We start from the raw sequence: 20,520 nt of genomic DNA on the forward strand, positions 1-20,520 counted from the left end.
AAAACAGTCACTAAAACAGGTGAGATGACAACAGACTAAAGCATCTGCTGCTGCACAAAGATCAACTATAAACAAAATAAAAATGCCATTTGCTACATATCAACATTGTAACAACAGATTTTTAAAATTTGAGCTTTTGTGACAGTGCCAAAGGTCTGAGATCTAACTGACTGACATTTTCAACCTTACTCACCTTCACCTAATTCCCAAACAATATTGTACACATTAGGAGGCAAAACAGATCCCCGAAGCACCAGAAAAAAGAAAGGTAAGATGAAAAAGAAGCTTATCTCCTTTTTATCTGAAAAGGGAACACGCTATATTCCAAAAATAGAAACATTTAATAAACCCCTGCCCACCTGAAACTATATGTTTACCGGACTGTGAGGAGCAAGATGAATGTATAATTCTTAGTGATATACATAATTCCAGAAAAAAATCCCACAGAACCTGGTTGCTTAGATAAATTTCTGAAATGGCTGCCCAACACAGAATTCTTTCAGACCATGTGCAGAGTGGAGTCTTACATCATCCTCTAGAAGAACAACCTAAAAATATTGCCATACTTGTTTGCAGGGAACCCCTGTCTATAGGTACCTACATCTGTAAGGTACATAGCAACCGTCTATGCACCTTCAAGCTATGTATTAAAATAGGAGAAAGTGCCAACAGGCTGCTCTTCCTGGATACACACATGTGCTTCACCAATACAGAATTAAAAAAAAAAATATCCTTTTTTCCTTTTTAAACTTCAACTTTTCCCCTTCTTCCTGTCAGACTAGTTGTTAACAAGTACTTATTCCCCTTTAGAAAACCTCTGTGCATTACAGAGTCAAACTTTCTTAGAAAACAGTTGCCTTCACGAGTTGTTGGTGCTACAGTCACCTGATGTTCACTACCACTAGTATCTGGGACCAGGAACATCCAGTTTCCCAGTACTCACTGGTTACAGCTACTGGTTTACAAACTCTGTATGTTAACAGCATGATATGCAAGAACCATCCCAGCATGCACTGAAAGATCTCTTTTTCTTTGTCACGTGATGAGTGACAAGAGTTTAAATACTCCACCATTACTATCCCTTTTCATGGTCCTACACATTAACTGCAAGGGAAAACTTTCAGTACAGTCACCTTCACAGGTATGAGATTAAGCGGGAAAGAAAGAAGCCATACCTGTTCCTAATTCAATTATACTTTATCAAAGATGAAGGAATCCAAGAAACAATTAATCAGATTTTACAAAATGTACACAAAAAGCCACCAAGTAACTGTTGGCCACTTCTGGTGAAGCTTACACCCTCTTCAGGAAAGCAACTTGGGCAAACTTCCTGAAAAGCAAACTTTTCACAAAGTAAATCTGACAAACTACCCCCTGCCAACTTTAACGTGCAACACTGGGGAAATGCAGCTCAGAAGATGAAGAATCACCTGGGTTCCGTGCTCAGGAACATCACCTCTGCTCTAATCTAGCATGCAGTCGCATTAAGAAATGCATTACTCTGTTTTAACACACTGGCCAATTCAAAAGAAAATGAAAACCAAACATTTCAAATTTTTTAAACAACTTCTCTTTTCTTTTCCTATTTCTCCCTGTGTGCTCCTCCTGAATTTGTCACAAGACAATACAGAAGTGGATAAAACACACACCGGCAGCTATTCTGATACTGGAGTCAGAAAATTCTTTCTTTTTCAAAGACCTCCACCCATATGATCTACAAGAATATGTATCCTCTATCCTGCCCTTCAATGGAAGGCAAGACCAGCCACTCTGAAATAGTGAGAGATCATGGGTTCAGCTGCCAATAAGACATCAAGGACACAACAATACACTCTGCCCCATTGATGCAACCAGCCTCGCTACTAGGATGTCAATACATTTGTTTTCTTCCCACTCAGGGAAGCATGCCTGCTGATCATCTCCAATTTGTGAAAAGTCAGCAATTTTTAACAGGGAATACAGGAGACACGTATTCAGCAGCACAATGGACGTGAAACAGGGAAGCAGGTTACTTGGGTACCACAACATCAAGTACTTTCTGACAAAGACTGCATTAGCAGATGACAGGAGATTGAACACATAGCAAACAAAATGCTTTGCAGATTTTCCTGTCCTTGATGTTGCAGCTGATCTGGAAGAGAATGTGCAAAGTCCCTCATGCAGAGATAGCCTTTGATCTTAGTGTACTGACTTGATACACTTACAAATCTGTGCGTGCCTTTTGCCTTCCACCCTCCTTAAAGAGGGTCTACAAGTAAAATAATGAATTATCTGAGGCTGCTCTCTTATAAAGAAATACATTTTAAAAAGCCTTCTTAAATCAACTTTGTAACTGTATTTTTTCCTTTTTCATGCTTGACCTTCAAGCAGAAAGAAGAAAGATTACGTGCTATGATCTGTAGAATATTAAACTCCTCCTTTGTCTGGAGTTATCAAAATCCCTGTATTTACTGAATATGAGAAAGCAGAGGTTGATGGAGTTGGCTTTTAACTGCTAAAATCTTTTGTGGGTAAAGAATAGCTATTAATAGATAATAGCTATTCACCTTGAAGATTGTAAATTAATTTCCAAACGACCCCATACAAGAAGTTTAGTCTCTGTATTTGTCCCTTCGAAAACCAGTAGGGGCTTAGAAGAATTACACCCTCTGCTTCGCTACAAATAACCAGAAAACAACAGCCTGCTCCTGTGACAGAAGCCAGAACGCTGTCTGAAAGTGATTTTTAACAGGCTGGTTTGCAGACCTCATGACAGACTTTTCTGAAGGAGTGGTGAGAGTTACAGCATTCTGCCTCCTCACAGTTAACACTGATGACTAGATGCCTTTTCCCAAGTCTTTACAATTAGCTGTGTATACTTTAGAAATAGGTTATTCTGGGATGTAGAAGTGGTTTATTTCAGAGCAACATGCTCCTCTCACTTTGCTTTAGTCAACAAAGGTTGTAACTGGAGAAGGATAAAGGAAAATATGTTGATGTTATTTTTTATTCTTTCATGAAAAACTTTGAGATGACCAAGTATTGTAGGTAACAATTTTCCACATTTGGCATCTAACATGGTAAATTCATCGACTATGTCTCTGGTACAACTTTTCCAGTGATACTATGTTACAGATCCGAACTAGTCGCCCTGGATCTCCTTTATAACCAATGAAGCAAAGAGGAGGCATTTCTCAAGTGCGATCCATACCAGGCTAGTACAGATGAGAACAGCTGAGCCATGTCCCGGTACTGCCTAATTCTCCCTGCTATACAAAGGAGCACAGGCTGATCAATTTGCATACAAATGCTTGAACTTTGAGACTTCAAAGCCAGTGGAGATGATGTGTATTCCCTTCACAGAGAGTTTTCTCCACTAATATTTGGTGTGGAATGCCTGCTTTGCTTTACATAGAAAGAGAACAGCAGAACTCCTGTTCACACAGTACCTACATACTCAAGTACCTATATCACAAGCTGAACATGAACCAGCAACGAACCCTCACAGCAAAGGTGGCCAACAGCACCCTGGGCTACATTAGCCAGAACATCACCAGCAGGTCCCAGGGACGTGACCCTTCTCCTTTGCTCAGCTCTGGTGAGACATCTGGAGTGCTGGGTCCAGTGCTGGCTCCCCCAGTACAAGAGACATGGGCTGGAGTGAGTCCAACAAAGGGCTCCAAAGACACTTATAGTGACTGGACCACCCATCATACAAGAAGAGGCTGAGAGAGCTGGGACTATTCAGCCTGGAGAAGAGAAGGCTCAAGGTGGGGGACCTCATTAATTTGTGTAAATACTTGACATGAGCAGCAAAGATGGATTCAGGCTCCTTTCTGTGGTGCCCAGTGACAGATTGAGAGGTAATGAGCACAAACTGAAATACAAGGAATTCCATGTAAACATAGTATCTTCTTTTTTTATTGTGAGGGTAGTCAAATGGTAGAACAGGTTACCCAGAGAGGTTGTGGAGTCTCTATCCATAGAAATACTCAAAACCCAAGTGCACACGGCCCTGAGCACCCTGCTGCAGCTGACCCTGCTCTGAGCAGGGAGCTGGACTAGATGATGTCTGGAGGTGCCTCCTTGCCTCAGTCATTCTGTGATTCTCTCACTAAGACTGAACTGGTATCTTCTGTGCAGAAGTAGACCTCACCTCTCTCGTGTTCATACAAAACATCACTTCTTACAGTCTTGGCACCAGAAAAACTTAGTGGACCATATCATCATTGCCAGTAGAGAGGGACGATGTATGCAGTGTCTTGGTCACTTCACTGAACTGTGACCCTTTGGCTTTTTGAGCTATTTCATACTTTAGGAATATTCATCCCTCATGTCTACTAGGACCTCACTGTTGCACGTATAGTGCAAGTGACAAATTTTGTCTTGAATATCACCATATACACACAACTTTAGCAGGCACATCCAGTGGTGGATCACCTATGGTCAAGCAGAAAATCCTACCTGTGGAAAGATAAAGGATCTTCTGTTTGCTCCTCTCCCTGCTTTCCATCTATCAAAGCAAAGCATCAGATGGATTTCATTTAAACAGAGGAAAACCTTTACATGTACCCCTACTCATTCCTGAGCTTGCTGCTGTTGCCTACCATAGCTCATTCCCTAACTCATCACTCACTTTCCTTTTTTAAAGGCAATGTATATCAGCTGAAAAGATAAGGGTGGCTTCTACTATATAAAAGGCCTGTCACTGGGGTGATTTATATTATCTTTATAATTGGGATATATTGCAATAGAGAGCTTTGCTTTATAATGAAAAGTTTGTTTGACCTTCAGACATTCCTTGGGCCTCTCTCAGTTAGGCCCAGTTGGTAACACAAAGCCCCCACATTGTCAGAAAATCTTAAATGTAAAAATTTTTGTGTTAAGTTCAACAGTATTTTTCCCCCCTGAGTGCCGATTGCAGTTCAGTCTGCAGAAGAACTCCACATTTAAAAGCAAAGTATATATACTGATTTGAATTATGCTAAGAACATGGTTTATCGTAATAATGACCTTCAAAAATGTATTGTTCAACAGAAATACTGGCCTACTCCAGACATTTAAAAACACAGCTTGCAACTGCTGAGGAAACTTCCCAGGAAGGATGTACTCCATCTGTAAAGCTGCTGAATTTTGCAGAGAGACTTCTTCCCATATCTCATTTTATGTTTAGAGAATGATAAAAAACCCCAGCAAACCACTTCTTTACCACATGCTTTTCCAGAGACTTTTCCCCTTCCCCTCTTTACACACCCAGAACAAGGTGACACAAAATGACCTGTTTTCAAACTAACCTTACTCTAGAATTCTTTCAGAGCTGACTAATGCCAAGTAAGGCTCTGCCTATGATCATGCAAAGTTTTTCAATAAGACATACATACAGATCTTATTGAACACTTCCCTAATCAAGAAAAAACTTCTCACAGGTTATCAAGTACAATGACAATGAAATTCCAAGTTTGGGGAGGTCCTACTGAAAACGCAGGGCCCAACTTTAACCTCATTGGGTTCAAACAATCCATAAAAATAAAGGCTACATTTTGCAATGAACTACTTCACTGTCAAGCTGTACTGCAAATTTGTTTCACTTATTGTTGCCTCTCCAAATCTTTCAACATTTCCATTTCTCAGGACTCTCTTCTGCATTTTCTGTATTGTGAATTTTTGAACTGTTTTTTGTCAAATTAATTTTAAATGAACAAATTCATTTGTTCTTTTATGTCTTTATTCTTCTTTTGCACTAATGCTTTTTTTCCTCATGTAATTCAGAACAGGCATTTCTCCTTTCCTTTATAAAACACAACCTGTTCAACAAAAAACCCACATGAATCCCTATGACAGCCTAATAAAAAGTGACCTTAGTATTAATATTTTATTGGGGCCTTGATTACAGTACCAACATAGTGCCAAGGATTTTGATGTGACAACTGGCAGTTCTTTACCTTTTTAAGAAGCAAAGACCGAAGAAATAAATAAAACCCACAACCCATCCCTCCCTCATGAAAAAGAAAGGTTTACTTTATAATTGCTATGTAACAAACAATCCTTAACAATTCAAATCCTCTCAAAGTGCAACGTAATTTTTGAAGTGTAATGCTGAACCACTAATATGGTTTCTACAGCCAGGGTAGAGGCACACAGACAATTAACTGAAAGGCATTCTAATGTATGAATGTGCAACGTTAAGGCTTTACCATGGTAATCACCAGTTTATCTTACCCTGTGGTAAACTGTGGTTATATCTTACCCTTCCTTCATTTGTCCTCGTAAAACCTTCATTAAGTCTGAGTGTACTGACTCTCCTTTCACATCTATTTTTTGGTGAAGGATGCTAATACAACACCAGGCCTAGGGCTTTCATGACAGTAAAGCGCCAGCACCTCAATCCCTGGAAGGACATGGGTCTAAAACGTGCAGCAGGCAACACTAGATGTTGATGGCAGCAGGAAACCAAAAGCTACTTCCAATGGATCTCTTAACAGTATGGCTATTAAAAAACAAAAGGTGTGTGTGTGAAGATGAGGGCTCCTGAAAGCCCAGCATGCCTATAATTTCTCAAAAAAAACCCAAAACAACCAGAACCCACCAAAAAACCCTACCCCAAAAACTGACCATATTTTCCTGCTAAAAAGCGGTTAATGGAACTGAAAGAAGGAAAACCAGAATGCACCGATGCACTGGGACACCTGCAGTGATAAGCCATTGCCACCAAACCCACTCTTTTATACTACATATGCCAGGTACTACACTAGAGTTTAAGACAAAGATTTTACAGTGGCTGCCCTAACTTGATTTGCTTTTTCCTTTTTAACTTAGGAATATCCTCACTTTCTGAAATGTCTCTTCATGTTGGAAGAGCTGAGCAAACCCATGACCTACACGAGTGAGGGAGAGTGCTTTTTGCCAGGGCAGCAGATACCTGGAAATGGAGGAGCAGCAAGAGCAGCAGCCAGCCACATTGCAGGTGCCTTGAAACCCAGATACCACCAGCAAAAGTGGATGCTGGAAGGAAGCTTAAAACAAGGTGTATTTGGTTACCTACACCCTATGGGTCAGTGCAGCATTGGTATGCACTAGTAGGATAAAGAACACATGTAGGTATCAAAAATCGCTAGTGTTAAATGCCATAATGGAACAAAAAGGATCCTTTTTGGTACTTGCTAGAAAACACAGGCACACATATGTTAATAGGTTAAATACCGAAACAAAATGCATGTTTTGCTTAAACAGCAACTCCTGACTGAATACTTCTCATGTTCAAAATCTGTGACAGCAATACAATAAAACCAAAATGAAACAAAGTCTTCAGATTGTATTCAAAAGTTCAAAAAGGCATGGACACTTCACAGCAGTTTCTGAATAATATCAGTTTCTCTTTTCTGGAAACACAGAAAATATTTTTTTGCTATCTCCTTAGAACCAGGTCACCTTTATGGCTGCTTGCATCACTGTGGTATCTGAAATATGGCTTAAACTGGGAAACAACAGATAAACCTTTGGAGAACAGAAATGGGAAAAAATAGAAATACTGGTTTTAACCTTGCATTCAGATATTCAGATACTGAACCTTTGGCGAAGAACTTCTATTTCTTTCTTTCTCTCTAAATGCAACTACTAGAAGAGTTGCAGCAGTTGTGCTTCACTGAATGCATGCATTTTATGTTCCAACATCTGCTGCTTTTGCAAAATTATGGACATGTTTCCAACCAAGAAACTATACTTTTGAATTCTAAATTAAGTAATATTTGAAACAATTGAATTATGCATCAAGTTATCATGAAACTGCATGCATGATAACCAATTTAAAATCCATTAATTCCTGTACAATACAAAATTTAAGGTATGAAATAAAAAAAAATTTCCACATCGAGGTCTTGATTATTATAGTTTACCATTACTGTTCAAAAGCATGGTAGCTAATGCTCTTACTATGTACATTAGCTGTATCTGTTTTCGTCACTCACCACTATTTTTTATTAAGGATGTTTTAAACTACACATTCAGCTCTCCTAAAAAAAAAAAAAGTCTAACTTAAGGTGAATACATATGTACATTATTTATGAATAGTAAAAAAAATACAATTTTTAAATTTGACTTTAATGCTCCTTTGCCCTCTCAAGACTAATTTTTAAATTATTTCTAAAAAAAAAAAATTAATCTGATAAATGTGCTACTGTTATGTTCTCCTTGCTGTTTATGTAACATATATTGTTACACCAGAAATATAAAATATACCGTAACTAGCTATACATTTTAATTCCAAGTCTGTAAAATCCTATTAATGTCAAATATTGTTTGTTTTTTTTCATCTAAATAAACTAGCTTAGGCTGTCACTCACTCCTTTTTTACTCATTTTTTGTTTTGTCTTACTGCATGCATCTCTCACAAAGTGAAAAAATGTCTATTTAAAGATAAGTGGAAATACCACAGTATGTAATGTTTTCATGTCAAAATAATTACATTATTATATTCTGAGTTAAATAATGTAAGATAGGAAAACATTCTGATATGCATTTAACAGTTGTAATCCTGGCAGGATCAAATCAACTTCTTCAAAACATATTTCTGCTAGATAAAGACAAAGCGCTCCCTAACCTCACCAGCCGCCCCTCTCACCCGTCGAAGCCCCCTCACAGAGGAGAGACAAGCCAGGACAGAAGAGCACCCTGCTGTGTTTTTTTCTTCAAGACTGAGCCCTGTTTTGGCCTGAGAAGACACATTTGTTCTCAAAAGCCAATGGAATTGCATTATACGAAGTTTCATAGTTGGATTGTTATGAAGAGATGATCCTCAAAATAACTGGAAAAAAAAGAAAAAAGAAAAAAGGTAGTTCTCTCTCTTTGCACCTTGTAGAGCCGCTCTTTGTCATGGAACGAGACAAATGGAATTTGCTGAGAGAGGTTCTCGAAAACCGTGCAGGTGGAGGCACAGCTTGCAAGGCACAGAGATAGAAAACTGTGTGTGAGCGCAACCACTAAAACACATACTTCCAGCAGTTTCTCGTGCACTCTTTATTTTCATGGCAGTAACACCCAAGGCTTCAAGTGCTCAATTTTTCCTTTCCCCCAGAAACAGAACAATCTGGACTGGTTGACACTGCCACATTTTTCTGATGGAGAGATGACAAAAATGTAATACTCCTTTATGAAGGGGGAAGCATTTTTTTAGTTAATAAACCAAATATAAGCTGTATTTAGACACTTTTCTGTCTTATGCTCATCTTTATACATGTATCATGCACCACTTTTGTGTCCCCTATGGAATAAAACAAGTATTTTATATTATGCTATTCTCTATATGGCCTTCTAGTCCTTAATAAAGAGAAGAATTTATCTCCATCCATTTTTTAGGGAAAAAAGTGTAACTAATTTTCATCATGTCTCTGATATAAATCCGTTGTTTGTTAAGGATACAGAAATGTATTTAAAAAGAAATATCTCCTGTGCAGTTATTATACTCACTAAATATAATAATTAAAATAATTTTATTTGCAGCATTAATGTAAATCTTGGAGATCAAATAAGGATCCTGTTTTCACAATCTGTGTTCACAAATAATGATTCTATGTATCTCTTTTAAAGGTCAACATAATTCAAACTGGTTTGGAGACAAATTCTCCTTGGACTTGTATGCTTAGCAGATGTGAGTTGAGGTAATTACATTTAACATCAAGAAGATGACAGATTTGCATCACCTGTGAACCCAGGCCAAGTTTGGGAGCTTGAAATAGCTTTTGGCAAGTCTACAGTAAGAGAGTTGCCTTATGTAATAAGCACAGAAAAATTACGCACTGATACACATGCAACACAGTATTAAGTCTTGAGGTGTTCCACAGAAAGTTTTCTTTGTGTTTCTATTTCACCGTTTCCCTTGTGACACAGATATTACAATTTTCTTCCTTTTTATTAGTATCACAAATAGTGACCACTTACTATTTACGCCATCCCTTTCATACGAATTTTCTGTTACTGAAAGTATTTTCCCCTTGGTGGTTTCCTTTAATACTGTGGCATAATAAATGCATGCTTGCTGTCATGAGCGTGAGAGAAAGCTTTGTATTTCTGATGTAATTTTGATACATCACAGTGTTATAGAATGAAATAAAATCATCAAATTTAACATTTCACAATACTCTCTTCATTCAACCTACCAAAGGCAGATCAATATATAGAACAGAGTTTCTATCTGCCCAGTTCTAATAAAATATCAGGACAAAAGAACCATAAAATCGCCTGAATATATTAATTTTATCTTCTCTGACATGCAGTTTGAAACAAAAAATGGTTTACTGTATGGTTAGACAAACTTATAGCCAAATATGTGCAAAGGTAATAAATCAGCATGCAGACATGAACATATTATGCGAAAACAAATTTAAAAAAAGCGGTTTTACTCTATAAAAGACATATTTGGCCCATGAGAAATCAGCTGTATTTCCTCTGTCTTTTGTGGAAGCAAGGTTTCATTACACACATACAGGGCCATAAACAATACTTTTCCAAACATCATTATAGCTGACACCAAATACCTGAATCAGATACTCTCAGCCAAAATACAATAAAGTTACAAACTGTGGAACTTTCTGTAAATTCTGCTACAGAATCTTTAAATTTAAAAATATGAGGTATCAATGAGAAAAATTAAGAGGCTCCAAATTTGCAGGCAATACAGTCAAGGTTTCCAACCTAATTTTAAGGGAAATCATAATTAAAGACTTGCAAGTCCTTCCACAACCCTCTTGAACTGTGCTGGCCATGAAGAAATGGAAAAAGAGAGCTGGTATTATGTACAACACTATACATCATCTTCAGTAGGTCACTGGTCTTTTAAATAATCTCTAGTGAACAAATAAGATTTCAGAAAGTTTTTAGTAGATAATTACACTTCCTGATTTTGTAATTAGTGGAACTACATGTAATTACATAATAATTATGACGGTAATTACGTAATTAAGATGTATAATTATGTAGTAAAAAACATTATGGAAATAAAAGCCATCAACTGTATAAGCACAATACATTTTTAAAAATAAATTCTGTATCATCTGTTTAAAGCTACCATTTTCCTCAAAATATCAAAGTGATTATGAGCCATCACTGGCAAGTTCTAAAATACATTTCGTGTGAGACTTAAAAATGATACAGATAATTGTATCTTTTAAAAAATCTCTTCAAAGCCTTAGCTTTACATTATCCTTCTGATGTCTAGACACATGTATACTGAATGGATTATACAGAGTTAAATTGTTTATATTTTATTTCCAATTCCCACCAAAATAATTTAAAAAAAATTAGCATCGATGTCAGAATTCCAGTATTTAACAGACAAATTTTTTTGAGTGCACTGAGACCAATGAAATTAAGGGTCTTCTAAAAGGAAGAACATGCTGGTCTTGCTCTTCCCCCTAGAGAAAACAGCTTACTGCCGTGAGAAGCAGTAGTCATTAAAAGAAGCCTTTTCACTTCTGACTTGCATTTAACAACAACAGAACTGCTCCCCATCAAAAAAACAACCCCAAACTTAATTAACAGAGATGAAAACAGACAAAGGTCTCTATAAGAAAAATGCCCAAAGAGTTGCAGATAAAAAAGAAACTGTGAAGAAAAAAGAGCTTTAAAAAATACTTCTGTTTAGAGAAACTCACAAGAGAACAGATAGAGGAGGCAGATGACATGAGACTACACCACTGCATGCATTATAACAAGATGGCATGTATCTGTATACTTATACATGCACTCCTGTCATGCCACAGATTTCTCACGTTGTGGACATATCATAACTATTTTAGGTCATTATTTCCATTAATTTCATTCACAAGTAGAGAAAATAACTCAACAACCCGTAACTCCAAGCGAGGTGTCACAGGCCACTAAGTTTTGTGCTCAGAGAAAGGGTACAGATATGTACAGTGTAATGGGGTTTACTTAGATTTCCTATGTTTAACAAAAAGACCACACGAGCAGAAACATAATGGAAAAAAAGTTACACTTAATATGTTAAAAATGGCAATAAAAAAGTATGATCATTATGGGAGGATAACTTAAGATTTAAACATCAGCTAACTGCCCATACATTACTTCAAAAGGGTCAAAAAACCTACAGTGAATAATTTTCAGTAGTTTTTGCTTTCAAAAAAGTTAGTGAGATTTAAAAATACTTAAGAAACGGTGACTCAAATTTAAAAAAAAAAGTTCAGAAATAATCCTCTTCAAAACAACACATTAAGGAAAAATGAACAAGTGCTTTTGAAGATATACTCAGAGATTAAATTCTTGAAAATTATTATTTTACAATCTCTTCAAAACAACATGATTGGAAGACAAAGTACTTGACAGCATTTGTTTGCTTGGATGTAAAGATCACTATAGTGAACTGAAGTCTTAGCGACAGTGTCTAGAGACGTGACACAAACAGAAATGCTCGGTTTATTGAACTGTACTCTCTGGAAACAGATATGCCAAGTTTCAGCTGTTGCTATCTTAAAAAGAAATGCACAGACACATATGCATGTAGGTTATTTATATGATTTCTCCTTATCTTCCCGTGGAGAGTGCACACAGATAACTATATCCCCGTCCTTATTTATTGCAGTAAGTATTTTTTTTTTCGCAGTCTTCCTGCCAATATATTGATAAAAATGTGGCAAACTGTTCTGATGCCAGACCACTCTGTTTCATTACACTGGTTTCAGATACAATACAATTGTTCAAGCTCCACCTCACACTGCTCTCCTCCCTTTACCTGACGGAACCTTCACGCTGTACCTCAGAGCAGGAATGGCTCCTTGCTCAGGCCCATCCTTTCAACCCTAACTGCAGTTACTCTGCCTCCCTCCATCTCACCACCCTTACCAGCCGAAAGGGAGACACACACCAAACCACACCAACAAGTAGCTCTGCCAACATCCCCATGACAAATGGTCTTCCTTCAAAGTGTTACAAGAAATCTTCCATTGCAAAAAAAAAAAAAAAAAAAAAAAAACCAAAATCACTTCAACCTGCTACTTGACAGACCAAATTATGAACATACTGGGGAAAAACACCCAATGCTGAAACGATAGGATTTACACAAATATCCAGAGCTGAATTTTATCTCTTTATGTCTAGGTCTAGCCATCTAGAACAGTTTCATTTTCCCAACATAATTTTGCAGTTTATTCATCCATGAACTAGGCACTTTCAGTGTTTGCATGGAAGGGTGGAATGAGGCACACAGAAAGCTGTGATAAACGTATGAAAACATCCTCTGATCATGCATTTGGTTTTACAAACCCACAGTCCACAAGTATATGATCAAAAAAATTATATTCTATTTCAACACTCCGGTCCCTGCTGTGTAATACAGTGGAGTTCAACTACTGGCCAACAAGGGTTTGAAGAGTTGTGCATTACAAACATCCTAACTAAGAATGAGGTAACAGTAACAGCATCAAACATGGAAGCAGTGTCCGTTTTAACACATTTAACACACATGTAGGTAGACATGTACAAACTCCTTAAGATTTTCTGGATGAGTTGTAAAACCAGCAAAGAATGTGGTTAGACCCATGTAAAACTGCAGCTCAGTATAGCACAAGAAGCGATGCTGAAAACACAGTGGAAGTGCAACTAGCAAACTCTTTCTGCTTATTGGAATTCTGCTTTAACTTAGCTTTTCACCCTCCTATGCAATCAAGCCAAGTCCTTTTTACTAAATTCAGCTAATTTTACACCTCCATTGACATGTTATAAAGTATCTATCTATCTATCTATGTACATACACATATATACATATTTCAAAGATGTAGGTCTTCCTAACAAGCAAGAACATCTAACCACTTTTCCCAACGTTACCCCCCTCCCATTCTCACTTTCTTCTGCCAGATTTTTTGGAATCCAACAACTGTGGGTTCAATAGTTGAAAATATTCTGGGAAAGAATATACTGCAGCACCTTTGCAGTTTCTGTCCCTGAAATACTTCAATGCCTTGCAAACAACATTTGTGACCTTCCCTCTCTCAGAAATGGGACGGTGGAAAGGTGGTGGCTTTCAGCCTCATTCTACACTACTGAACAGAAAAAAATACTATGACCAGGATCCTATTTCTCTAAAAAAATTGCAGCACCATAAACAACCTCAGTGATAGTAATGCCTGTGGAATAATGCTGCAGTCATTGTTAATAAGGAGACTGCAGCACTCATCTTCTATTTGATGCCAGGAGGGGGAACTGAAGACATCTGCGTGAGGCTGAGTAGTTGTATTGACTTTATGTGGCTCCGTTTATCTTAATTTTTAAAGGTTTTCATTTTACTGTAGAAGCAAAAGGAAAACACTAATATCTTTGATTATTTAACTTATCAATTTGAATATTGATACCAATATTTGAATGGAATAATGACATAAAGCTTACTACACTCTATTTTGTTTTCCTGATGACATAGCCATAAAAATACATTGGTTTCTACTTGTGAAGTTAAGGCATACAGACAGAGCATACTCTGTCTGTATTTAAACACGTGGTTTAAAACCACTGATTGTTTACCTAGCCCTTTTTTACCCATATGAACAGAGGTTGCTACTAATTTGCTGCTCCTTGCTGCTTCTTACTGCAGCTAAAAACTGAATGTAAGAAAGTGCGGAAAATATTTTCAGTATGTTGCTAGTCACAATAGTGATCTTCTTCCTTTCCCGATTAAAAAAATAACTCAGAACCAACAGCCCTTATGATATTATTGGTATCTGTAAATTAAGGGTTTTGGTATAGCGACATTGAAAATAAAACTGGTTTTGACCCGACTAACTCTGCAACAGTTTCTAATTTAGAAAGAGAGCATAGGAATTTCAGAATTTCACTTTGTGCAGTATGACAACTGAGAACCTTGCACTGTTTCACAATGTTAACATATTAAACTGTTATCATCATAGCAGACCTTAAACTTCCAGATGGATGGGAGCATCTGTTTGGAACATAAATGCTGCTATTAATAATAGGACTAAAGACCCGTAACTATATAACCCAGGTATTCCTGGATGGTGTAATTGACAGCTAACTTCACCAATCACTGAAACAAGAAAGCATCACATAGACCAATCAGTTTATTTTTGATTCTTAGAGGGAAAAGGTGGACCAACAACAGTATATGAGGATTACAAGAGACCACAAATGAAACATGAGTGAATGATGTTGTTGCCAATGTTGTAAGCACTGTACTGGTATAAATAAACAGAAGAACCATCTACAAAACATGTTAATTAATCCTTCTGCTGTATTCTACTCTAGTAGATCTGACCTATTGAAGGTCTATTAAAAAAACCCAAAAAAGCGAACATGCAGAGAAGTGGAAAACTCTGCTTCTGTTCCTCAAAAAAATTCAAGTCAGTAGTTGAAAGAGACTTAGCATACAGATTTTAAATATGGAAAACTCAAAAAGAACAGTCTATCACCCATCATGCACAGAGTAAGCTTCAGAAAGCAAAATGCATCTTAGATATAGCGAAGCTCACTAAGTACAGTGAAGCACCAGAAGGAAATGGTTGTAGAACTTGACGAGTTGTAGAATCTGCATCACCAGTGGATTTTTAAATTTAGCCTATCTTTAAAAAGTAAACTATGGTATTGATCCTCTTGCAGTGAAAGGGAGCAGCTTGGATGTCTTTTTGAAGTCCCACTGATTTCACAATTATTATTTTAGATTCTGTTTCAATAAATAGTATGGACCTTCAATATAAATAGCTGAACAAATGAAACCTGTTCTGTAATTAACATTCTGTATTTTGAAGCATTGAGTATAGAAGATGCAAGTGAACTAGTAGCAAATCTCAAGGTTCTGAATGAAAGAAGATTGAATTCTTTCAAACAATGGTGGAAAACACATTTATATCTTGAATCTCTAGCCACTGAAAATTACTTCTTTTTATAGAAGAACACCCTAAGATGAAGAACACCTAAAGCTGCTATTAAGAATAAACAGAATCTACAAGAAAGAAGAACTGGTCTTTAAAAATTCAGGAAGACTGGCAATCAAAGGTAGAATTGACAAAAGTCTACAGAATTTAGACTTTGAAAAACAAGATCCCAAAACAAAGCAAAAAACCTCACCAAACCAAAATTAAACCAGTAATTAAGTGGTTTACTCACACAAAAAATAGAGAGAAGAGTGAAAATACCAAAGATGTGCAAAACCTACATTAAAATTTTGCCTCCACTGACGATAAAGCAATGATGCTGATCACATGTCAGACTGGACAGAATGGCTTGTGAATTATAGCATGGAAACAAATTTTTTTGGCTTCACATGAGCTTCATGTTATGAAAGGAAGCTCACTAAGTCTCCATTCCAGAGCTACAACAAGATTGGCACATGAAAATTATTTCAGTCCTACAGAGTTTTACATTAAAAGCATCAAATCAGTAACATATATTACTAGAAAACAGAACACTGGTATCTATAAAATGAAAAGGTGACCCAAATAGCCTTAAGCAATTATTCTCAAGTACTGTATGCATTTTAGAGCAACTGAAAGATGTCTTCCTCACAAAGGATATCTGCAAAATGGCACAGAATTGTACATAAGTTTACTAGACTCACCCAGTTAAGCCTCTTTGAAAAGAACTAATTTTCAAAGGATAAGTAACAGATATAATTTATCTGGCCTTAACACCTGCTGCAGAACCAAAACTGAAATAATTGGCTGGCTGAAGACAACTACACAGAAACTTTCAATTAGCTAAGAAAAAGAGAAAAATACACCATGCTTAGAGAGTAGAAGGTCCTAGCAGAGTTCTTACAATTCCTTGAGAATTACTTGAGAATTTTAGTGAATTTTCTCCAATTAGTGGTAAGAGTCCAAGGAACATTTTCCAATTAAAGCACAAGGTAGGAAATTATGTGAATGCAGAAGCCACCATACTATTTTTCAGAGATAATTCATTAACCTTGAAGTCTAAAATTACAAATGAGATTAAGCAGTCCAAAATGAATAAAACCAGGAAAATTAAAAGTAAAACAAAATTTCATATGAACTCATGAATTTGGAATTACAGGAGGAAAAAAAAAACCCTTGAACCTCAAGATATCTATCATTACTTAACTACAAGTTAATGATACGAAGAGGGCACAGGTGACTCACGAAAGCATCAGCGGAAGTACTTCCAGCAAACATACAGATCCTGTGTACATGACACTGGATAAATACCATCTAAAATACCATTGTTTCTCTAGTTTCTAGTTTCTCATAGTCAAAGATTAACTTAACCTAGAAAAGACTGCACACGAAGGCACTAAGAGGAAGGATCATGCAGCAGAGACCAAGTCTTCCTAAAGAAAGTGGTATGCCTCTGCCTTAGTTTAAAACAAAACAGATGTCACCACTGTTTCCAAAAGCAGAGTAGAGAACATCAAGGAAGGGAAACAAACATTTAGTGAATGGACATAAACCAACCACAAACAAGACAGAATGGGAAAATTACAGTGAATTTTCAGTCATCACAGATGGAGGGTATGAAACACAACTTGAACAGCAGCAAAATCTTGAACAGCAGCAAAAAGGGGAAGGACCACTCACAGGTTTCAAAATGAAGTGCCATAAACTTGCAACCCTTAAAGATGTGGTGGTCTACAGTAGAAAGGATTGGATGTGATCACCCATGAAGCCTCTTCCACTCTTATATCCTTGTATTAAGCATGAGATCTACACACAAAATAATTTGGTTTCAACTAGTGGTAACATCCACCATGTAACATGCCTTCAGTACATCTACAAAATTGTATTGTATGGCTTTAGAAAGAAAATTTAGAAAGGCTGAATTTTTTAGTCCCTTTCCATCACCCAGCAAACTGTCACAGCAAAGCAGCTACCAGAATGGCAGTGTCAAGCAGTAGCATCTTTTCTTCAGAGGCACCACCAAAACTGCACAGAGGACACAGTGGAAGTGCTCTCTGCGAACAATGCACTTTAATGGTAGGACCCAAACATGGCTTTATTCAGAATTCCAAGCATTACCCCACCTTCAGACGTATTCTTCTGTCAGCTTGAAAATCACTTAGTTGCACAAAACCCGTGGATCCATTACAGCTTGGAAATGTTTTACTTCAGAAATTGTTATGGTAATTGAAAGACGAGAAGTAAAAAATATAATCTTCCTAACATTAGCTTAATCTGTATATTTAAGAGAGCTTTGTAGACAATTAGCATTACTGCTTTTCTTGTGCCATCATTTTCTCCCCGATAAAAAGTGTCTCTTCAATATTAATAGCTGAACATGTTTTAATTGGCTTTTCTTTTAGATAGTGTAGGCATATATTTTAATTTATTTACTGAAGCTCATGTGTCCTTCAGACTTCAAGAAAAGAGATTTCTCTAACGGTGTAACATGCAAGAAAAGCGCTTTTCCCAAAGTGCAGTTGCTTTAAAAGAAGAAAGGAGACATATAATATATTCTTAAAGTGGTTAACTCTGATACAACACATTCCTCTTATAGGAGATAGGCAAATTCATACTTTCTTCTATTTTCTGCTTTGGATTACAGCCTTGTAGTTCAGATTAGAAGAGTACAAATGTGTAGGTCTAGTTTCCAGCATGCAAGTTGCTATTCAACTACAATTAAAAGAATTTAAACTTACCTTTCTCTTCTTCAGTAATCACTTTATCCATTGCATACTCCACATCAAAAATGTATCGGTAGAAGCAGAGCTGAGTGTACAGGGCCTTATCAGAATACTGTAATGTAAGAAGATAGTACTTAAAAACCCAACTCAGAAGTGCGTCTCTTGCACCCATTTCTAAGTCCACTATCAAAAGGTGATTCTCTGTGTTTTGTTCTAACAGTTTGTATGTTCCATTCATGTCAGATTTTGGTATTATTATAATGATGATGATGCAAAATATCTTTACTGCATCTCTACATTTTTTCTCTTCTCACTATTTACACCAAGCATTTTATATAGATCATACTGAACTTACCCATTCTTACAAAAACATAAATTAAATTTATCCATTCTTATGAATACGTGTATCACAATGATGCTCTAGCAACAAAATGAAAGTCATCAGAATGATGGGACAAAGGAGTAACTTTAGTGCTTTAGTATACAGTACAATGCAATGATCTCAAAAAAGAAAAAAACCTACCTGATACAGGTGCACGCCCCCATTGTTACATAAATTGTGAACATGCCATTCAAATAAGAACAGATGCATATATACCTTTACAGCTATGTCATCATTTTGCTTTAAACATCTGTGAAGGCTACTGCATGTTAGTAATCACACATTTAGTTCAAAGATCTGCAGGTGTGTACATGTGGAATATGATATTCAATTAAATGCCCTGAATGTCAATGATGTCAAGCCTATGTGCTGCTCCTCTAGTTCAAAAGTACACGCCTGCATGCACATGAACTAGTGTCACCATTCTGTGCACTAGAAGATTGCTCGAATAGACACAAGATCCACCTGGCCCATGCTACAACTAAACCATTTCAAGTTAACCTTCTCGAACTCTTGTTCAATAACACCACATTCCGGTCCCGCTCTGTAATACAGTGGAGTCCAACAAGGGTTTGAAGAGTTGTGCATTACTAACATCCTAACTAAGAATGAGGTAACAGTAACAGCATCAAACATGGAAGCAGTGTCCGTTTTAACACATTTAACACACATTAGACATGTACAAACTCCTTAAGATTTTCTGGATGAGTTATAAAACCAGCAAAGAATGTGGTTAGACCCATGTAAAACTGCAGCTCAGTATAGCACAAGAAGCGATGCTGAAAACGCAGTGGAAGTGCAACTGGTAAACTCTTTCTGCTTATTGGAATTCTGCTTTAACTTAGCTTTTCACTCTTCAATGCAATCAAACCAAGTCTTTTTTACTAAATTCAGCTAATTTTACACCTCCATTGACATGTTATAAAGTATCTATAACTATTAAGCAACTCATGTTGACAACTATTACTACTGCTTAGTTATTTTTTATATATCTTAACAGTATACTTCTTTCCACTTCATGTGAACCTATTTTAAAAAAAGACACACAGAAGCTTATTTTATTCCTTATTAGCTATTCTACGATATGCATCATCATTATACTATTATACACCAGTTATTTTTAGTAAATCCTGATTACTGCTTCCTGAAGAAGAAAAAAGGAGGACGACAGCGATTAAGTTATTTGTTTAGTTTTTTAGATTCAGCTGTAATTGCTGGTACACATCTCCCTGACTGCACACATGAAGCAGGTTGAATAGAACACTGAAATTACCTCCTTCATAATAGTTTGTTTTGATAATGTATTGTGTGTTGAGATGATGAGAAACAGTTGCTGTCAATTTGATTAGCCATTATATTTTTATGTTAATTGCCATTATTGGGTCCATTCTGTTTAGTGTCACCATAGAAGCCATACAATGTTAGCATAAATAACAAATTGGAGTAAATTAGGAAGATATATTTTTGCCAATTCATTTTAATTGCCCCTCAGTCCTTCCGTCGGTTAACGCAGCTGTTGACCCATAATAAGCGCTAGGTCAATATAGCTGCTTGTCAATTCAGAAATGCA

The 20,520-nt window shown here is 36.8% G+C and overlaps 1 protein-coding gene across 2 annotated transcripts in view; it reads right to left on the reverse strand.

Annotated features, from left to right (window-relative positions):
• The window catches only part of POLA1 (DNA polymerase alpha 1, catalytic subunit), a 215,053-nt gene that overhangs the window by 25,305 nt on the left and 169,228 nt on the right, over positions 1-20,520 (reverse strand). For both annotated transcript variants that reach the window (XM_080377635.1, XM_080377634.1), the window contains exon 36: positions 18,584-18,680. In XM_080377635.1, coding sequence (XP_080233761.1) covers positions 18,584-18,680 — 97 coding nt within the window. The remainder of the gene's footprint in view (positions 1-18,583; positions 18,681-20,520) is intronic.

Source organism: Falco punctatus (genome assembly GCF_963210335.1).
Source record: "Falco punctatus genome assembly, chromosome: 2".
In the NCBI taxonomy this organism is placed as follows: Eukaryota; Metazoa; Chordata; class Aves; order Falconiformes; family Falconidae; genus Falco; species Falco punctatus.